The 19,799-nt window shown below is 40.3% G+C and overlaps 1 protein-coding gene across 6 annotated transcripts in view; it reads left to right on the top strand.

The window, feature by feature from the left end:
* LRRC71 (leucine rich repeat containing 71) overlaps positions 1-19,799 on the top strand; it is a 98,428-nt gene that overhangs the window by 55,826 nt on the left and 22,803 nt on the right. For all 6 annotated transcript variants that reach the window (XR_008848837.1, XM_056546249.1, XM_056546250.1 and 3 more), the window contains 4 exons: positions 14,346-14,486; positions 15,115-15,190; positions 15,279-15,353; positions 19,664-19,732. Coding sequence is in view for 5 of the 6 variants with exons in the window: in XM_056546249.1 (XP_056402224.1) it covers positions 14,346-14,486; positions 15,115-15,190; positions 15,279-15,353; positions 19,664-19,732 (361 nt within the window). In the remaining variant the exon portion in view is untranslated. The remainder of the gene's footprint in view (positions 1-14,345; positions 14,487-15,114; positions 15,191-15,278; positions 15,354-19,663; positions 19,733-19,799) is intronic.

The following is a 19,799-nucleotide window of genomic DNA, read 5'->3' on the forward strand; positions in this document are numbered from 1 at the left end:
AAAAAACAATTTGAACAAATAGAGGCAGCCAATCCGGAGGTGGATGGAGGCGCTAGCAGCTGGTCGGGATATAAAATGTATAAGATGATGAATAAAGTAGTACAGCGGACATCTGTGTTCTTAATGAGAAAGAAAGAAAAAGTGCGAAGCAAACTATCGTATCGAGGTAAGTAGGAACTATGTAAGGTCTATGATAATGATGATCATGTTACGTGCTCGATGTACTCGTTAAGACCTGTCGGTTGTAAGGTTTGTAGGCGGAATATCCAATAGTTTTCCCGTCGGCGAAGGCAAGTGAATCTTTGATTAGTGTCTTCCGAGATGTGTTCAATTGGCGTAATGTGAAATTCGGAAAATTTGCAGCCATGCGCCGCCGCAGCATGCCTTGACACACTGTGTAAAGTGTATCCATTGGTCACATTTGATCGATGTTTGTTGACTCGACAGCGCAAAGGTTGAATGGTGCGTCCTATATATTGAAAAGAACAGGAACACTCCAGAAGATAAATGATATATGACGTGTTGCAGTTCATAAATGTTTTGATATTGAATACTTCTTGTGTTATGTTGGATTTGAATGTTTTCTTAGCATGGTTAATTGACTGGCAGCATTTACATCTTGTGGTGTTGCATCTATAACTTCCTATTACAGGTGGCATGGATAAAAATGTTGGGATAGTGACTTTCAGATTTTTTAGACGGCTGGGGGCTAGGATATTTTTAAGTGATCGATTTTTCCGATAGGTGACAAGAGGATGGGAGGGAATGACATCTTTCAAATACGGATCCAATTTGAGGGTATCCCAGTGTTTCTTTAGAATCTTTTTAATATTTTTATGGTCACTTGAAAAGTTGGTGATGAAATTGCAAGAGAAACTGGTATTACTGTCTTCTTTTTTGATTGATGATGGAAGTAGGCATATCTGTTGGTCTAGGGCTTTTGCTTTTTGGAAACTATTTTGGATCAGAGATGTTGGGTAGCCTTTAGATTTGAATCTCTTGGTCAGCATTTTACTTTGCGTGGTGTAATCTGAAAGTTGTGTACAGTTTCTTCTTAGCCGTTTAAATTGCCCAAAGGGGATATTGTTTAACCACTTGTGAAAGTGGGAACTGCTATAATCCAGGTAACTATTACTGTCAACAGATTTGAAATAAGTTTTGGTGTTGATATTTTTAGCTGGAGTGTGAAACACAATGACGTCCAAAAATTCTGCATTATTAGGATAAATGTTATGAGTGAAATGGAGGTTCTGGGTATTATTGTTCAGATCTGTAATAAATTTATTGAGAGCATTGAGGTCGGTGTCCCAGATAATAAATATATCATCGATATATATTCTGTAAATTATACAGTGATAAAACAAAGGATGAGTGTAAACAGATTGGTGTTCGAAAAAACTCATAAACAGATTTGCCAGACTTGGTGCGAAGCGCGTGCCCATCGCCGTGCCTCGTTCCTGTTTATAGATGCGGTTATTAAATGAAAAATAATCCTTGAAGCTAACCGTTTATTGTCTGATACCACCTTTTACATACAGCTATCCCATAATCCTACTTCTCTGTACTGTAGTGAGTTTAATGATTTTCTTTTACAAGGTTACAATTCTGGCGTGTTAAACAAAAAGGAATTTGAGTTCATCACCATCACCCAACCCGACACTCCTTTATTTTACTATCTGCCAAAAATCCATAAGGATGCTACGAACCCCCCTGGACGTCCTATCATTTCCGGCATTAATTCTCTCACATCCAATCTCTCCCAGTATATAGACATCTTGCTACAGCAATTTGTCATCACTACACCGGCCTACCTCCGCGATACTGCAGATTTCATAAACTCCGTTATTAATATCCCATGGAAAGATTCATATTGCTTCCTAACAATGGACATAACGTCTCTTTATACAATCATAGACCATGACCAAGGCATACAAGCCGTTTCTTTTTTTCTGGATTCAGACCCTAAGATGCCCACTGCTCAAAAAATGTTCATTTTAGATGGGATCAAATTCATATTACATCACAATTGTTTTTCATTTAATAACCGCATCTATAAACAGGAACGAGGCACGGCGATGGGCACGCGCTTCGCACCAAGTCTGGCAAATCTGTTTATGAGTTTTTTCGAACACCAATCTGTTTACACTCATCCTTTGTTTCATCACTGTATAATTTACAGAATATATATCGATGATATATTTATTATCTGGGACACCGACCTCAATGCTCTCAATAAATTTATTACAGATCTGAACAATAATACCCAGAACCTCCATTTCACTCATAACATTTATCCTAATAATGCAGAATTTTTGGACGTCATTGTGTTTCACACTCCAGCTAAAAATATCAACACCAAAACTTATTTCAAATCTGTTGACAGTAATAGTTACCTGGATTATAGCAGTTCCCACTTTCACAAGTGGTTAAACAATATCCCCTTTGGGCAATTTAAACGGCTAAGAAGAAACTGTACACAACTTTCAGATTACACCACGCAAAGTAAAATGCTGACCAAGAGATTCAAATCTAAAGGCTACCCAACATCTCTGATCCAAAATAGTTTCCAAAAAGCAAAAGCCCTAGACCAACAGATATGCCTACTTCCATCATCAATCAAAAAAGAAGACAGTAATACCAGTTTCTCTTGCAATTTCATCACCAACTTTTCAAGTGACCATAAAAATATTAAAAAGATTCTAAAGAAACACTGGGATACCCTCAAATTGGATCCGTATTTGAAAGATGTCATTCCCTCCCATCCTATTATCACCTGTCGGAAAAATCGATCACTTAAAAATATCCTAGCCCCAGCCGTCTAAAAAATCTGAAAGTCACTATCCCAACATTTTTATCCATGCCACCTGTAATAGGAAGTTATAGATGCAACACCACAAGATGTAAATGCTGCCAGTCAATTAACCATGCTAAGAAAACATTCAAATCCAACATAACACAAGAAGTATTCAATATCAAAACATTTATGAACTGCAACACGTCATATATCATTTATCTTCTGGAGTGTTCCTGTTCTTTTCAATATATAGGACGCACCATTCAACCTTTGCGCTGTCGAGTCAACAAACATCGATCAAATGTGACCAATGGATACACTTTACACAGTGTGTCAAGGCATGCTGCGGCGGCGCATGGCTGCAAATTTTCCGAATTTCACATTACGCCAATTGAACACATCTCGGAAGACACTAATCAAAGATTCACTTGCCTTCGCCGACGGGAAAACTATTGGATATTCCGCCTACAAACCTTACAACCGACAGGTCTTAACGAGTACATCGAGCACGTAACATGATCATCATTATCATAGACCTTACATAGTTCCTACTTACCTCGATACGATAGTTTGCTTCGCATTTTTTCTTTCTTTCTCATTAAGAACACAGATGTCCGCTGTACTACTTTATTCATCATCTTCTACATTTTATATCCCGACCAGTTGCTAGCGCCTCCATCCACCTCCGGATTGGCTGCCTCTATTTGTTCAAATTGTTTTTTGTTTTTTTTTCATAGACTTCATCCCTGATTGGTACACACCAAACATGTGACCTTTGTTTACATTTTTCTTGACATTATGTCGTATTGCTACTGGATTGGTTGTTGTTCTTCCACTTATGTCCCTCCCACCAACTTCCATTGGCTGCATACGTTTCTCAATCTATCCGGCCTTTTCAAATGTACCCCGCGCACCTACATTTCCCCAGTAAAACTAGTTCGCATTAAGTTCTTTCACCTGACTTCAATCACACCAGACTATGTTGCCTGACTGATGCGCTCCAAGCCTCCCTTTGGGATGCGCTTTTAGCACTCATTCATATACACTTCACCCAAAAGCTAATTCACTGTGATATTTTGTTCTTAGATACACACCTATTCCTACAATACATGCCCCGTGTATCTTGTTTCTTTTCTTTTTAATGTGCCGACTTAATGGTAAAAAAAAATTTTAAGACGTCACGCCGATCAGGATCCGGGTCCGATACACGCCCTCTGACCTGGAATACCGGTCTGGCGCCTATTTAAATGTTCAGCTTCATCATTTTTACATCTGCAATCTGAAGAAGGGATATGCTGATCCCGAAACGCGTTATTGCTTGCATGCACTTTTAATTAATAGTTTTATTTATTTGACATATAAATAAACCTCTTTTAAACATATATCTTGCCTGAACCATCCTTGGCACCGAGCAGCGCTGGACACAAGGGCCTCCTCTTTTTTCCTCATCCCAGCATGCAAAGAGGGCATGCTGGGAGCTGTAGTTATGCAACAGCAGGAGGCAGACCACCACAACTCCCAGCATTCCCTTATGGGCATTTTTTCTATGGAAAAGTATACCTTCAGCTGTTGTATAACTACAACTCCCAGCTTGCACAAACAGCTAAAGTGCATGCTGGGAGTTGTAGTGGTGCATCTGCTGGTTGCATAACTACAACTCCCAGCATGCCCGTTGGCTGTCGGTGACTGCTGAGAGTTGTAGTTTTGCAACAGCTGAAGGCACACTGGTTGTGAAACTTAGAGTTTTTTTTTTACCTAACTCAGTGTTTCACAACCGGTGTGCCTCCAGCTGTTGCAAACTACAACTCCCAGCAGTCACCTTACACCATGCACCGTACATGCTGGGAGTTGTAGTTTTGCAACAGCTGGATGCACACTGGTTTTGAAACACTGAGTAAGGTCACAAACTCCGTGATACATAACCAGTGTGCCTACAGCTGTTGCAAAACGAAAACTCTCAGCATGTACAGTCTGTCAGCGCATGCTGGGAGTTGTAGTTTTGCACCAGCTGGATGTCCCCCCCCCCCCCCAATGTGAATGTACAGGGTACACTCACATGGGCGGAGGCTTACAGTAAGTATCTGGCTGCAAGTTTGAGCTGCAGCAAATTTTCTGCAACAGCTCAAACTGCCAGCGAGAAACTACTGTGAACCCCCGCCCGTGCGACTGTACCCTAAAAACACTACACTACACTAACAAAAAAATAAAATAAAAAGTAAAAAACACTACATATACACATACCCCTACACAGCCCCCCTCCCCTCCCCAATAAAAATGAAAAACATCTGGTACGCCACGGTTTCCAAAACGGAGCCTCCAGCTGTTGCAAAACAACAACTCCCAGTATTGTCGGACAGCCGTTGACTGTCCAGGCATGCTGGGAGTTTTGCAACAGCTGGAGGCACCCTGTTTGGGAATCACTGGCGTAGAATACCCCTATGTCCACCCCTATGCAATCCCTAATTTAGGCCTCAAATGCGCATGGCGCTCTCACTTTGGAGCCCTGTCGTATTTCAAGGCAACAGTTAAGGGTCACATATGGGGTATCGCCGTACTCGGGAGAAATTGGGCTTCAAATTTTGGGGGTATTTTCTGCTTTTACCCTTTTTAAAAATGTAAAGTTTTTGGGAAAAGAAGCATTTTAGGTAAAAATGTTTTTATTTTTTTTACATATGCAATAGTCGTGAAACGCCTGTGGGGTATTAAGGTTCACTTAACCCCTTGTTACATTCCCCGAGGGCTCTAGTTTCCAAAATGGTATGCCATGTGGGGTTATTTTGCGGTCCTGGCACCATAGGGGCTTCCTAAATGCGGCATGCCCCCAGAGCAAAATTTCCTTCAAAAAAGCCAAATGTGACTCCTTCTCTTCTGAGACCTGTAGTGCACCAGCAGAGCACTTTTCACCCCCATATGGGGTGTTTTCTGAATCGGGAGAAATTGGGCTTCAAATTTTGGGGGGTATTTTCTGCTATTACCCTTTTTAAAAATGTAAAACTTTAGGGAAACCAAGCATTTTAGGTAAAAAAAAATTTTTTTTTTTTTTACATATGCAAAAGTCGTGAATCACCTGTGGGGTATTAAGGTTCACATTACCCCTTGTTACGTTCCCCGAGGGGTCTAGTTTCCAAAATGGTATGCCATGTGTTTTTTTTTGCTGTTCTGGCACCATAGGGGCTTCCTAAAGGTGACATGCCCCCCAAAAACCATTTGACGCTCCTTCCCTCCTGAGCCCTCTACTGCGCCCACTGAACAATTAACATAGACATATGAGGTATGTGCTTACTCGAGAGAAATTGGGTTTCAAATACAAGTAAAAATTTTCTCCTTTTTACCCCTTGCAAAAATTCAAAAATTGGGTCTACAAGAACATGCGAGTGCAAAAAATGAAGATTGTGAATATTCTCCTTCACTTTGCTGCTATTCCTGTGAAACCCGTAAAGGGTTAAAACGCTTACTGAATGTCATTTTGAATACTTTCGGGGGTGCAGTTTTTATAATGGGGTCATTTATGGGGTATTTCTAATATGAAGACCCTTCAAATCCACTTCAAACCTGAACTGGTCCCTGAAAAAAAGCGAGTTTCAAAATTTTGTGAAAAATTGGAAGATTGCTGCGGAACTTTGAAGCCCTCTGGTGTCTTCCAAAAGTAAAAACTCATCAATTTTATGATGCAAATATGAAGTAGACATATTGTATATGTGAATAAAAAAAAAATTATTTTGAATATCCATTTTCCTTACAAGCAGAGAGCTTCAAAGTTAGAAAAATGCTAAATTTTCAAATTTTTCATAAAATTTTGGGATTTTTCACCAAGAAAGGATGCAAGTTACCAAAAAATGTTACCACTACGTTAAAGTAGAATATGTCACGAAAAAACCCTCTCAGAATCAGAATGATAACTAAAAGCATTCCAGAGTTATTAATGTTTAAAGGGACAGTGGTTAGATTTGCAAAAAATGGCCGAGTCCTTAAGGTGAAAAAGGACTCAGTCCTTAAGGGGTTAACTCTCCATATTGAAAACTGTATGCCAAAAGATGCATTCGGTTGTGTACTTTTTGCATCTTGTATGGTTTTGTCCATTTTTTTCCTGTCCCCAAAACCTGTAGCCTAACACGGTTTTTGGTCCGGGTGAAAAACCGTTTTGAAACCGTATATGGTACTTTTAACATGGGAGTCAATGGGAACCATAGAGAGCTCTATGTGCGTACAGTTCCATCCGGTTTGCACCATACGATTTTTGACTTTGCACATGCACAATGCACGGCAAAAGTTTTTTTTCTTGGAATTTCAATCAAACAAGTGAAACTTTATTAAAAATGGAGTAAAAAGTTTAAAACGTATACGCTTTTTTTCTTTAAAAACAGATGCAACCAGACATCATTTTTCAAACCATATACGGGTTAAAATTTGTACACACGTTTTGATACAGTTTAGTCCGGTTTTGAGGAATCCATTTTTCATCAAAAACCTGATACGGGAACTGTATTGCAGAAACGTGATGTGAAGTAGATTTTAAATAACAATATAAGTGCGCCCAACACCATCTTAAATACATTTAAGAACAATTTTATCTTAATAAATGGCACATTCCAATCATGTTCATAAGTTTTAAACATTCTCTAGTATCCTACCCAGGTGTACCTAATTGAAGATAAAGGATCACGATGTGCCATGCAGTAACAATATGATACATGCAGCCATCGATAGTTATACATTGTATACATTGTATTAACATTATTTGTTGACCCCTGTCCAGAGGAAAAGTTGCCCATAGCAACCAATCAGATTGCTTCTCAAAAATGAAGGAAGCAATCTGATTGGTTGCTATGGGCAACTCATCAACTTTTCCCCTGGACAGGTTTTAAGAAATCTCCCCCACAGTTTTCATTTCCCAAGTCCAGAAAACCCACATGGGTATTTAAAGGGGTACTCCGGTGGAAAACTTTTTTTTTTTTTTTTTTTTTTATTAACTGGTGCCAGAAAGTTAACCAGATTTGTAAATTACTTCTATTAAAAAAATCTTAATGCTTTCAGTACTTTTTAGCAGAAAATTATTTTCTTTTTGAATTTCTTTTTTGTCTTGTGCTCTCTGCTGACACCTGATGCCTGTCTCAGGAACTTTCCAGAGCAGGAGAAAATCCCCATAGCAAACCTATGCTGCTCTGGACAGTTCCTGACACGGACAGAGGTGTCAGCAGAGAGTACTGTGGACAACACAAAAAAGAAATTCAAAAAGAAAAGAATTTCCTCTGTAGCATACAGCTGCTAAGAAGTACTAAAAGGATTGAGATTTTTTAATAGAAGTAATTTACAAATCGGTTTAACTTTCTGGCACCAGTTTATTTAGAAAAAAGTTTTCCTTGTATTTGCCAGCCCTGCTGTCACATGTAATTTGGCTTCTCATGGGAATACTTGAACCTCTTATGGAGGGATGTCTTGGCAATTTTCCCTGTCAGTTAGCAAGATTCCATAGTGAGTGATACTTACACCCAGGGAGTATTAAAGGGGTTATCCAGGAATTTTTTTTTTATATATATATATCAACTGGCTCCAGAAAGTTGAACAGACTTGTAAATTACTTCTATTAAAAAATCTTAATCCTTTCAGTACTTATGAGCTTCTGAAGTTAAGGTGGTTCTTTTCTGTCTAAATTCTCTCTAATGACACCTGTCTCGGGAAACGCCCAGTTTAGAAGCAAATCCCCATAGCAAACCTCTACTAAACTGGGCGGTTCCCGAGACACGTGTCATCAGAGAGCACTTAGACAGAAAAGAACAACCTTAACTTCAGAAGCTCATAAGTACTGAAAGGATTAAGATTTTTTAATAGAAGTAATTTACAAATCTGTTCAACTTTCTGGAGCCAGTTGATATATAAAAAAAGTTTTTTCCTGGAATACCCCTTTAACTGACCAGGTAGCATATTGATGAGCTGCTTTGCATATTCTTCTTAGGCTACTCTAACACTAAAGAAAGTTCCCGCTACTGCCTGTCAGTAGCGAGTCCATTGTTGTGCGCCCACAGAGCATTTTAAGCCCACATATTGTTGTGCGCCCACAGAGCATTTTACGCCCACATATGGGGTATTTCCGTACTCGGGAGAGATTGCACTACAAATTTTGGGGGGCTTTTTCTCCTTTTACCCCTTATGAAAAGGAAAAGTTGGGGCTACACCAGCCTGTTAGTGTAAATAAAAAAAATTTTATGGTGCCCCATACTTTTTATTTTCACAAGCAGTAAAAGGAAAAAAAGACCCCCAAAATTTGAAACGCAATTTGTACGGAAATACCCCATATGTGGGCGTAAAATGCTCTGTGGGCGCACAACAAGGCTCAGGAGTGAGAGCGCACCATGTACATTTGAGGCCTAAATTGGTGATTTGCATAGGGGTGGCTGATTTTACAGCGGTTCTAACATAAATGCAAAAACATAAATACCCACATGTGACCCCATTTTGGAAACTACACCCCTCACAGAACGTGACAAGGGGTATAGTGAGCCTTAACACCCCACAGGTGTTTGACAAATTTTTCATTTTCACAAGGGAAAGTAGGAAAAAAGCCCCCCAAAATTTGTAACCCCATTTCTTCTGAGTAAGATATGTGGATGTAAAGTGCTCTGCTGGCGCACTACAATGCTCAGAAGAGAAGGAGCGCCATTGGGATTTTGAAGAGAAAATGTGTCCGGAATTGAAGGCCACGTGTGTTTACAAAGCCCCCATAGTGCCAGAAAAATGGACCCTCCACATGTTACCCCATTTTGGAAACTACACCCCTCATGTAATGTATTAAGGGGTGCAGTGAGCATTTACGCTCCACAGGTGTCTGACAGATTTTTGGAACAGTGGTCCGTGAAAATGAAAAATAAAATTCCAAAGATCTGTCAAACGCCGGTGGGGTGTTAATACTCACTGCACCCCTTATTAAATTCTATGAGGGGTGTAGTTTCCAAAATGGGGTCACATGTGGGGGATCCACTGTTCTGGCACCACGGGGGGCTTTGTAAACGCACATGGCCCCTGACTACCATTCCAAACGAATTTGCTTTCCAAAACCCAATGGCGCTCCTTCTCTTCTGAGCATTTTACGTCCTAACATGGGGTATTTCCATACTCAGAAGAGCTGGGGTTACAAATTTTGGGGGCATTTCTCCCATTACCTTTTGTAAAAATTGTAAATTTGGGGAAAAAACAGCACTTTAGTGAAATTTTATTTTTTTCTTTTACACATCCGATTTTAACGAAAAGTCGTCAAACACCTGTGAGGTTTTAAGGCTCACTGGACCCCTTGTTACATGCCTTGAGGGGTGTAGTTTCCAAAATGGTATGCCATGTGTTTTTTTTTCTGCTGTTCTGGCACCATAGGGGCTTCCTAAAGGTGACATGCCCCCCAAAAAACATTTCTGCAAAATTCACTCTCCAAAATCCCATTGTTGCTTCTTCCCTTCTGAGCCCTCTACTACACATGAGGTATTTCCTTAATCGAGAGAAATTGGGTTACAAATTTTGGGGGTCTTTTTCTCCTATTACCACTTGTAAAAATTAAAAAACTGGGTCTACAAGAGCATGCGAGTGTAAAAAATGCCGATTTTGAATTTTCTCCTTCACTTTGCTGCTATTCCTGTGAAACACCTAAAGGGTTAACAAACTTACTGAATGTCATTTTGGATACATTGAGGGGTGCAGTTTTTATAATGGGGTCATTTGTGTGGTATTTCTAATTTGAAGGCCCGTCAAATCCACTTTAAAACTGAACTGGTTCCTGAAAAATTCCGATTTAGAAAATTTTGTGAAAAAGTGGAAAATTGCTGCTGAACTTTGAAGCCCTCTGATGTCTTCCAAAAGTAAAAACATGTCAACTTTATGATGCAAACCTAAAGTAGACATATTGTATATGTGAATCAATATATAATTTATTTGGAATGTCTATTTTCCTTACAAGCAGAGAGCTTCAAAGTTAGAAAAATGCTAAATTTTAGAATTTTTCATCAAATTTTAGAATTTTTCACCAAGAAATGATGCAAGTATCGACGAAAATTTACCACTACCATAAAGTAGAATAGGTCACGAAAAAACAATCTCTGAATCAAATTTATAAGTACAAGCATCCCAGAGTTATTAATGCTTAAAGTGACAGTGGTCAGATTTGCAAAAAATGCTCCCGTCCTTAGGGTCATAATGGGCTCCGTCCCCAAGGGGTTAACACATAATCTCAGCCCGGATTTTTCCTCCCCATGTGCATTACTTTACATTTATCAGTGTTGAACCTCATCTGCCACTTCCCAGCCCAAGCTTCCAACCTATCCAGATCCATTTGTAACAGTTCACGGTCCTATTGTTTTTACCGCTTTACAGAGTTTAGTATCATCTGCAAAGATTGCTACTTTACTATTTAACCCCTCTACAAGGCCATTTATGAATATATTAAGTACCATTAATAACCACCCTCTGTTTCCTATCACTGAGCCAGTTACTTACCCACTTACACACATTCTCTCCTAGCCCAATCCCTCTCATTTTATGCACCAACCTTTTATGTGGTGCCAATCTTCAAAAAGGGCTCTAGGTCTACCCCAGGAAACTATAGACCGGTAAGTTTAACGTGCATTGTGGGTAAATTGTTTGAAGGACTTATAAGGGATTACATACAGGAATACATAGGGGATAGTAGTATTATAAGTGATAGCCAGCATGGGTTTACTAAGGATAGAAGTTGTCAAACCAATCTAATTTGCTTTTATGAAGAGGTGAGTAGAAGCCTTGACAGAGGAATGGCTGTGGATATAGTGTTTCTGGATTTTGCTAAAGCTTTTGATACTGTCCCTCATAGACGTCTGACAGGTAAGTTAAGGTCTTTGGGTTTGGAAATTTTAGTTTGTAACTGGATTGAACACTGGCTCATGGATCGTACCCAGAGAGTGGTGGTCAATGATTCGTACTCTGATTGGTCCCCGGTTATAAGTGGTGTACCCCAAGGTTCAGTACTGGGCCCGCTGTTGTTCAATTTATTTATCAATGATATAGAGGATGGTATTAACAGCTCTGTTTCTATCTTTGCAGATGACACCAAGCTTTGTAGCACGGTACAGTCTATAGAGGATGTGCATAAGTTACAAGATGACTTGGATAGACTAAGTGTCTGGGCATCCACTTGGCAAATGAGGCCTCACCTGGAATATGCTGTTCAGTTTTGGGCACCTGTCCATAAAAGGGACACTGCGGAGTTGGAAAGGGTGCAGAGACGCGCGACTAAACTAATATGGGGCATGGAACATCTTAGCTATGAGGAGCGATTAAAGGAGTTACAATTGTTTAGTCTTGAGAAGAGACGTTTAAGGGGGGATATGATAAACATATATAAGTATATTAATGGCCCATACAAAAAATATGGAGAAAAACTGTTCCAGGTTAAACCCCCCCAAAGGACGAGGGGGCACTCCCTCCGTCTGGAGAAGAAAAAGTTTAGTCTCAAGGGGCGACACACCTTCTTTACGGTGAGGACTGTGAATTTATGGAACGGTCTACCTCAGGAACTGGTCACAGCAGGAACAATTAACAGCTTTAAAACAGGATTAGATACATTCCTGGAACAAAATAACATTAATGCTTATGAAGAAATATAAAATCCCATCCCTTCCCCAATATCGCGCCACACCCCTACCCCTTAATTCCCTGGTTGAACTTGATGGACATATGTCTTTTTTCGACCGTACTAACTATGTAACTATGTGGAACCTGAGTTGTAGTTTGGAGCCATCACAATTTTTGTACTTTCTAACTACTTGATAGTGTGTATGTAATGTAATCCTGCCACGCCATCTGTGCTGTTGTTTGATCTGTATTAGGCCTGCACGATATTTCGCAACAGCAATCGTATTGTGATTTTTGCCAATGTTGATATGTCGATTTGGCCGTTGCTAAAAAAAAGTGTGATTATTTACCTGTTCCCTGGCAGTCGCATTGCAGTGGCTCCGGTGACGGCGGCCCAAAGCAGGAGCTCCGGTGAAGGCAGCAGGGGCTCCTGTGGCGGCGTTAGGGGCTTATGTGGCGGCGGGGGTATGGGCTCTTGTGGTGGCAGCGAGGATTGGCGTAGCAAAACCACCTCACTGCACTCCCCTACCTTCATTGGTGGCGAGGAATGGCCCAGCAGTCCATGTGACTGCGCTCTCCTCCTGTGATTGGCGGCGGCATACATCAGGTGAGAAGGTTAACCCCACCACAGCCGTACGCCGTAATTAAACAGTGCAGCAGGTAAATGGAGCGAGCTCAGGAGCTGAGCTCACTTCATACTGGCTAATCACCGGGTGATGTCCGGCATTAACCCTTTAGACGCCATGATCAAAGTTTACTGCGGTGTCCAAAATGCCAAAATCAAGTGCTGGTAGCTCAGTGGAGCTGACGCGGGGTCCCAATCAGCTGAGAGGATGGGTGAGGTTCCCTACCTGCCTCCGGCTCGTCTGATCGATGCTCTAATAATGCTGGCAGCGTCGATCTATGAGCTCCTATGGCACAACATTGTTCAGTGCCTGCAATCACAAGATTGCATCTAATAGTCCCCATGGCAGTGTTTTCCTAACAGTTTGCCTCCAGCTATTGCAAAACTACAACTGCCAGCATGCCTGGACAGCGTTCGGCTGTCCTGGCATGCTGGGAGGTGTAGTTATGCAACAACTGGAGACACACTGTTTTGAAAAATACTTCCTTATGGGGACTAATAAAATTGTGAGAAAAAAAATGTAAAAACAAAAAGGTATTAAATGTTAATATGTCCCTCCCCTAATAAAAGTTCGAATCGCCCCCCTTTATCCCCATTTAGAAATAAATTAATGTAAACAAAAATAAGCATAACCATACGTGATATTACCACGTACATAAATGTCAGAACTATTAACTAATGAAACCGCATGGTCAGTGGTGTAAATAAAAAAAAAAATTTAAAAAAATAACAGGATTGCAAATTTTTGGTCACTTCATATACCAGAAAAAAATTACATGTATTAAAAAATGACCAAAAAGTCAAAACAATAATGGTACCGATAAAAACTACAGATCACAGCAGAAAAAATTAGCCTCATACAGCCCGGTATATGGAAAAATACGAGATATAGGGGTCAGAAGAGGACAATTTTAATCATAAGAAGAAAAAAACAAAAACCCTTCCCGACAAACCCCCTCTCGGTCCTTAAGGGAATACACATACTCCCAGTGTTCCCAGGTGATATTGCCTGGGAATACAATGTAAGCCCCTCTTTTAGTCGTTGTGTTTATCCATTAAATGTATCTGTATCATGTTTAAATTAATCAAAAATAGTATTTTGCATATTACGGTAGTCCCATGTACGTTTTTCTATGCCAGTGTACAACACATTGTTTTAGAGTAGTTTGCCTGACTGCTCCAGTAGTTGCACTGGTATATTTGCAGGAGTGCCTGAAGAACAATTTTTTTTTCATTGAGGACTATAATTATCGCATACATAATTCAGCTGTAGGTAAAATTCTTTTTTACAAATGTTTCTCCATTACTACACAATATTACTGTTACGATTTCAAACAGATGAATCAGTGTACACAAGTGATAAGGATAGCCAGAGTGGCACGGGCCCAACCAAAGACCGCTACTCTTACTTCAAGCCAAGTATCCGGGTAGAGCTGGAGAGTGAAGATGGACGATCTGTCCGAGAAATCTCCATCAGAGGTGATTGATATAATCTTTAGTTACATCTTGCTTCCAGCGTTGTCTAAATTTTCCTGCTTTCCTTCCTTGGTTCTAATAAGAAATGTACAATGATGTCCTCCTGAAACCCTATCAGTTTGTGGAGCCAACATAACTGCATAATATGCTATGAGATGTATCCAGATTAGAAAATATTCGACTACCAGAGTCTCCTACCAGATGCACTGATTTCTGCAAGTTATTAGCATATTTCTCTTATTTTAGAAAATAAACAAGATATATAGGACTGCTTCATATACTATTGAAGCAGCTTGGTAATATGATTGGATAGATGAATGTTGAGGAATCTAGACCAACCAGAGTTTATCCCCCATCAGGCACCACAAGAGTTGTGTCTGAGGCACATACTCCTTTGGCTAGAGTAGAATCAGTAATGCTTTTCACTGGAGATTTAGACATCATGTTGGTGACCTTCTACAAGGCTGTGGTGAATATTTATCATGCTATCTTATAATATTGTCTTTGTTGCCCATAGCAACTATGTAGAGCTCAGCTTTCATTTTACCAGAGCTCATTAATATATGAAAGTTGAGCTCTGACTTATCTTCTATGACCCCATAAACCTAATAATTACTGTCTTATGCTACAGGTTGGAAGATTGATGAGAAAATGATGGGGATCTTTGCTAAGTGTCTTCCAGCACTTCCCATCCTACACAAGATCAAGTGAGGAAACTATAAGTATTTCTGATGACCTCTGAGTGCACTTCAGATAGTGGGCTGTTATTCTGAGTCTTTTATGTCTTTTTTTCAGCTTGTGGAACGTCGGCCTTACAGACAAAACCTTCACCTTATTTGTGAACATTCTACGGCATTGTCCAAGCGTTAAGTAAGGGAGTGGTATTATAGTTTTCCAGTGTGGGGTTATGTACTACTTTATATGCTCATAGGTGGCCCTCCTATGCCATGAAAAAGTTGAAGATAACTAGAGTAAAATCCTGATGACGGAATCCCATCTGTTATATCAGATTGACATTAAAAAGGGAATTGTCTGAAGCAGTAAATATATATACAGGGATGTGGAAATTGTAACGCCCGACGCCCGGGACATGCAGTTCCAGGCGCCGGGCAGGTGAATTCTTCAGGCATTTAGCCCTGCTTCGGGCAAGCAGGGCTAAATGCCTAAAGAATTCACATATAACAGGACAATCAGTTTTGCCCTGTAACTAAACTCCTATAGACTGCATAGGGCATATAATGCATATAATGACACAGGGGGCATCAGAGGGGGGGAATATAATGACACAGGGGGCATCAGAGGGGGGGGGGTATAATGACACGGGGCATCAGGGGGAATATAATGACACAGGGGGCATCAGGGGCGGGGGGATATAATGACACAGGGGGCATCAAGGGGGGAATATAATGACACAGGGGGCATCAGAGGGGGGGAATATGACACGGGGCATCAGGGGAGGGGGGAAATTTAAGGGCGCAGGGGGCATCAGAGGGGGGGGGGAATATATTGACACAGGAAGCATCAGAGGGAGGGGGTAATATAATGGCACAGGGGGCATCAGAAGGGGAGATATAATGACACAGGGAATATAGAGGGGGGGAATATAATGACACAGGGAGCATCAGAGGGGGGTAATATAATGACACAGGGAGCATCAGAGGGGGGGAGAATATAATGGCGCAGGGGGCATCAGAGAGGGGGGATATAATGGCGCAGGGGGCATCAGAGGGGGGAATGTAATGATGCAGGGAGCATCAGAGGGGGGGAATATATTGATGCAGGGAGCATCAGTGGGGGGGGTAACATAATGGCGCAGGGAGCCCTACTTGATCCCCAAATGATATAAGGGACATACCTACCTGAAGGGGGACTACCTACTTAAAGGAATACTGTAGTGCAAAATAACTTATCCCAATAAGTGATCGTGGGGGTCTGACCGCTTTGACAACACCCCCCCCCTTCCCCATCTCTTGTATGAGGTCCCAGCAGACAGCATGAAGGGAATGTTCCATCCCTGCATGACACAGCTGCTGAAATGCCCCCTCCATGTATCTATGGGATACATGGGGAGGGGGGGGGGCGTGTCGGTCGCTGGGTCATGTGGACAAGCCCCCATTCCAGCCGGGGTCCCTTACAAGAGATTGGTGGAGGGGTTTCCCAGCGTTCAGGATACGTTATTTTGCACTGCAGTATTCCATTAATGGAGCGGACTTACTTATCAGGGACCCTATACACCTAATGGGGTGACATCCTGGTCTGCCTATCAAGTTTTTATCGATAAAAGACCTTATTTACATACTATTTGGGTTAAAATTATTTTGTACCGGGACAGATGGATTTTTATGAGGGACAAGTAGATTCTGCTCTGTTTTAGTCCCTGTAGTAGTTTTTTTTAAGATGTCCACACCCCTGTATATATTTACCAGGCAAACCCATTTAATTAGCAGGTTTTTGTCCATAGCTAAAAATATTTTTCTTTCCGAAATTCGCCAAGATCTGACTAGACGGGAAACCTATTAGGCCTAACATACACCTACATTCCTGACATAGTAACTAATGTGCAGGTTGGAGAACACCTAGATAATAGTAACCACAATATAATACATTTTAACTGTCCTTCAATATGGTGTTTTGTGGAGGAGCCACAAAAATACAACTTCAGGCAAAGCTAAACCTGTTGGGGACACTGGATGTACCTGTACGCCTCCTGGCTGCTTGGTACTTGGTGCATCAGGACTACATGTACGTCCACAGTTCCTACACGGCTATGAAGTAAGTGATGCAAGTGAGCAATCCCACTGATTCCCGCCATTAACCCTTCAGATGCTGTGATCAATACTGATTACGGCATCTGAAGTATGTACAAGATGTACAGACACTTATTGGACCACTCATGGTGCAGTCTTGGGGGTCCGATGAGTAAAGATTGCAGACCAGAGAAGCAGATCGCAGATAACACTGATCAGTGCTATGCCTATGCAATAGATCAAAATATTGCAATACTTAGTCCTTAAATGTGATTAAGCCCCGGCCCCCAATAAAAAATGTAATTCCCCTCTTTTTCCATTTTACAAAATAGTGAAAAAAAGTAAATCAACATATTTGGGATCTCCACATGCAGGAAAGGTCTGATTTAATAAAATATAAAGTTAATGATCCTGTGAGGTGAAAGGCGTAAACAAAAATAACCAATAAGTCCAAAATTGCTGATACAGATACAAAACTACAGTGCACTGCGCACAATAAAATGAGTCCTCATACAGCTCTGTGTACAGAAAAATAAGAACGTTTATTAAACACTTTTGTAAATTTTTAAGAAAGTCTGTGTTTTTTTTTTAAAGTAGTACAATAAAATAAATAACATATTTGGAATCTCCGCATGCGGGAAATGTCGGATTTAATAAAGTATTATGTTTATGATCCTGTAAGGTGAAAGGCGTAAACATAAAAAAAAATTCCAAAAAGTCCAAAATTGCTGATACAGATACAAAACTTCAGTTATAGGGTGTCAGAATTCAGCAATATTAAGCAAACAGTACTTTAGTTAAAAAAAAAGTTTGTATTCTAAAAGTAGTACAATAATAGAAAAGCATGTAAACATGGGTATCATTTTAATTGTTTTGACCCACAGAATAAATATAACATGTCAGTTTTACCATAAATGCACTGCCTAAAAGCCAAACATCCCAAATTGCTAAATTGCTTTAAAAAATGTATTTTCAGTTTCCCACCGTAAATAACGTTTTTGGTTGCATCGCACATTTTATGGTAAAAGGAAAGGTGTCATTACAAAGTACTATTGGTCTTACAAAAACAAGCTCTTAGGCCCCTTTCACACTATAAAAACACTTCCGTTATGAACGCCCGTTAGGAAATCGGCAGTTCTACGGCTGGTACAAAAACACTACGGCCTTTAGAAAATCCCATTATAGTCTATGGGATTTTTCTAATAGCCGTTTTAACCCGTTATCGCTCATTATCAATAACGGACGTTATTTTGTGACGGGCGATAGTAATGGGAGAATTAGTGCATGCACTATTTCTCCCATTCATTCACCCGTCACAAAATAACAGCCATTATTAAAATGGGCGAGAATGCAGATCCTTCCTAAACATGTCCATTACTGTCTGCCAAGTATATACTAATATGACCTTATGATGGATAATCCCTTTAATGACCTTGTGAGGGATTGTATAGTAAAGTATTAATATTTACAGATGGTACTAAGTGCTGTAAGGTGTTTAACACAATAGAGGACAGTTCACTGTCACAAGTGGATCTAGATAGGTTGGAGGCTTGGGCTTTGAAGTGGCAGATGAGATTCAACACTGATAAATGTAAGGTTATACACTTGGGAATAAAAAAAATCCAGACTGGGATTATGTACTAAATTGAAACACACTGGGGGCTACTAACATGCTGCCAATGCACATAAAATCATAGGCTGCATCAAAAGGGTATAGGTGCGTATGAAAAATAAATTCTACCACTGTATAAATCATTGGTCAGACCACACATGGAATACTGTGTACAGTTTTGGGCACCAGCGTACAGCTGGAGAGGGTTCAAAGATGGGCAACCAGAGTAATAAATTGAATATAGATAGGTTGGAGGCTTGGGCTGGGAAGTGGTAGCTTAGGGGTTATCTAATAACTGTATAAATATATCAGTGGGCAGTACAGAAATCTCTCCCATGATCAATTTATACCCAGGACTGTGTCAATAACAAGGGGGGTATCCTGTACGCCTAGAGGAAAAAAAGTTCCTGTAACAGCAGTGGGACTATGGGAATGCTCTGCCAGAGGTAGTGGTCATGGTAAACTCAATAAAATGGACCTGGATGTTCAAAATGGACCTGGATGCATTTAAGGAAAGAAATAATATTACAAGTTATTGTCACTAGATTCTGGACAAAGGTTGTTGATGCAGGGATTTATTCTTATTGCCAGATTTTAAGTCAGGAAGGAATTTTTCTCCCTAAAATGATAAAAATTACCTCATGGAGTTTGCCTTCCTCTAGATCAACACAATAGAGTAATAGGCTGGACCTGAATGGACATATTTCTTTTTTTATCCTTAAAAACTATGTAACCTCATTGGATTGTTATACATATGTTTGACTTTATGCTTCCTCTAATACACATATTGATATACCTGTGTGCTTTTCTATAATCACCAGGGTTATTTCACTAGAAGGGAACCCGCTGCCTGACCAGTCATATTATAAGTTAATCTCAGATGATTTAGGGTAAGTAACGTGATCATTAAATCTACCCTTCTGCCACAATACTCCTGGAAAATCGACAGAGGCAAAG

Source organism: Hyla sarda, chromosome 11 (genome assembly GCF_029499605.1).
Source record: "Hyla sarda isolate aHylSar1 chromosome 11, aHylSar1.hap1, whole genome shotgun sequence".
NCBI lineage: Eukaryota > Metazoa > Chordata > Amphibia > Anura > Hylidae > Hyla > Hyla sarda.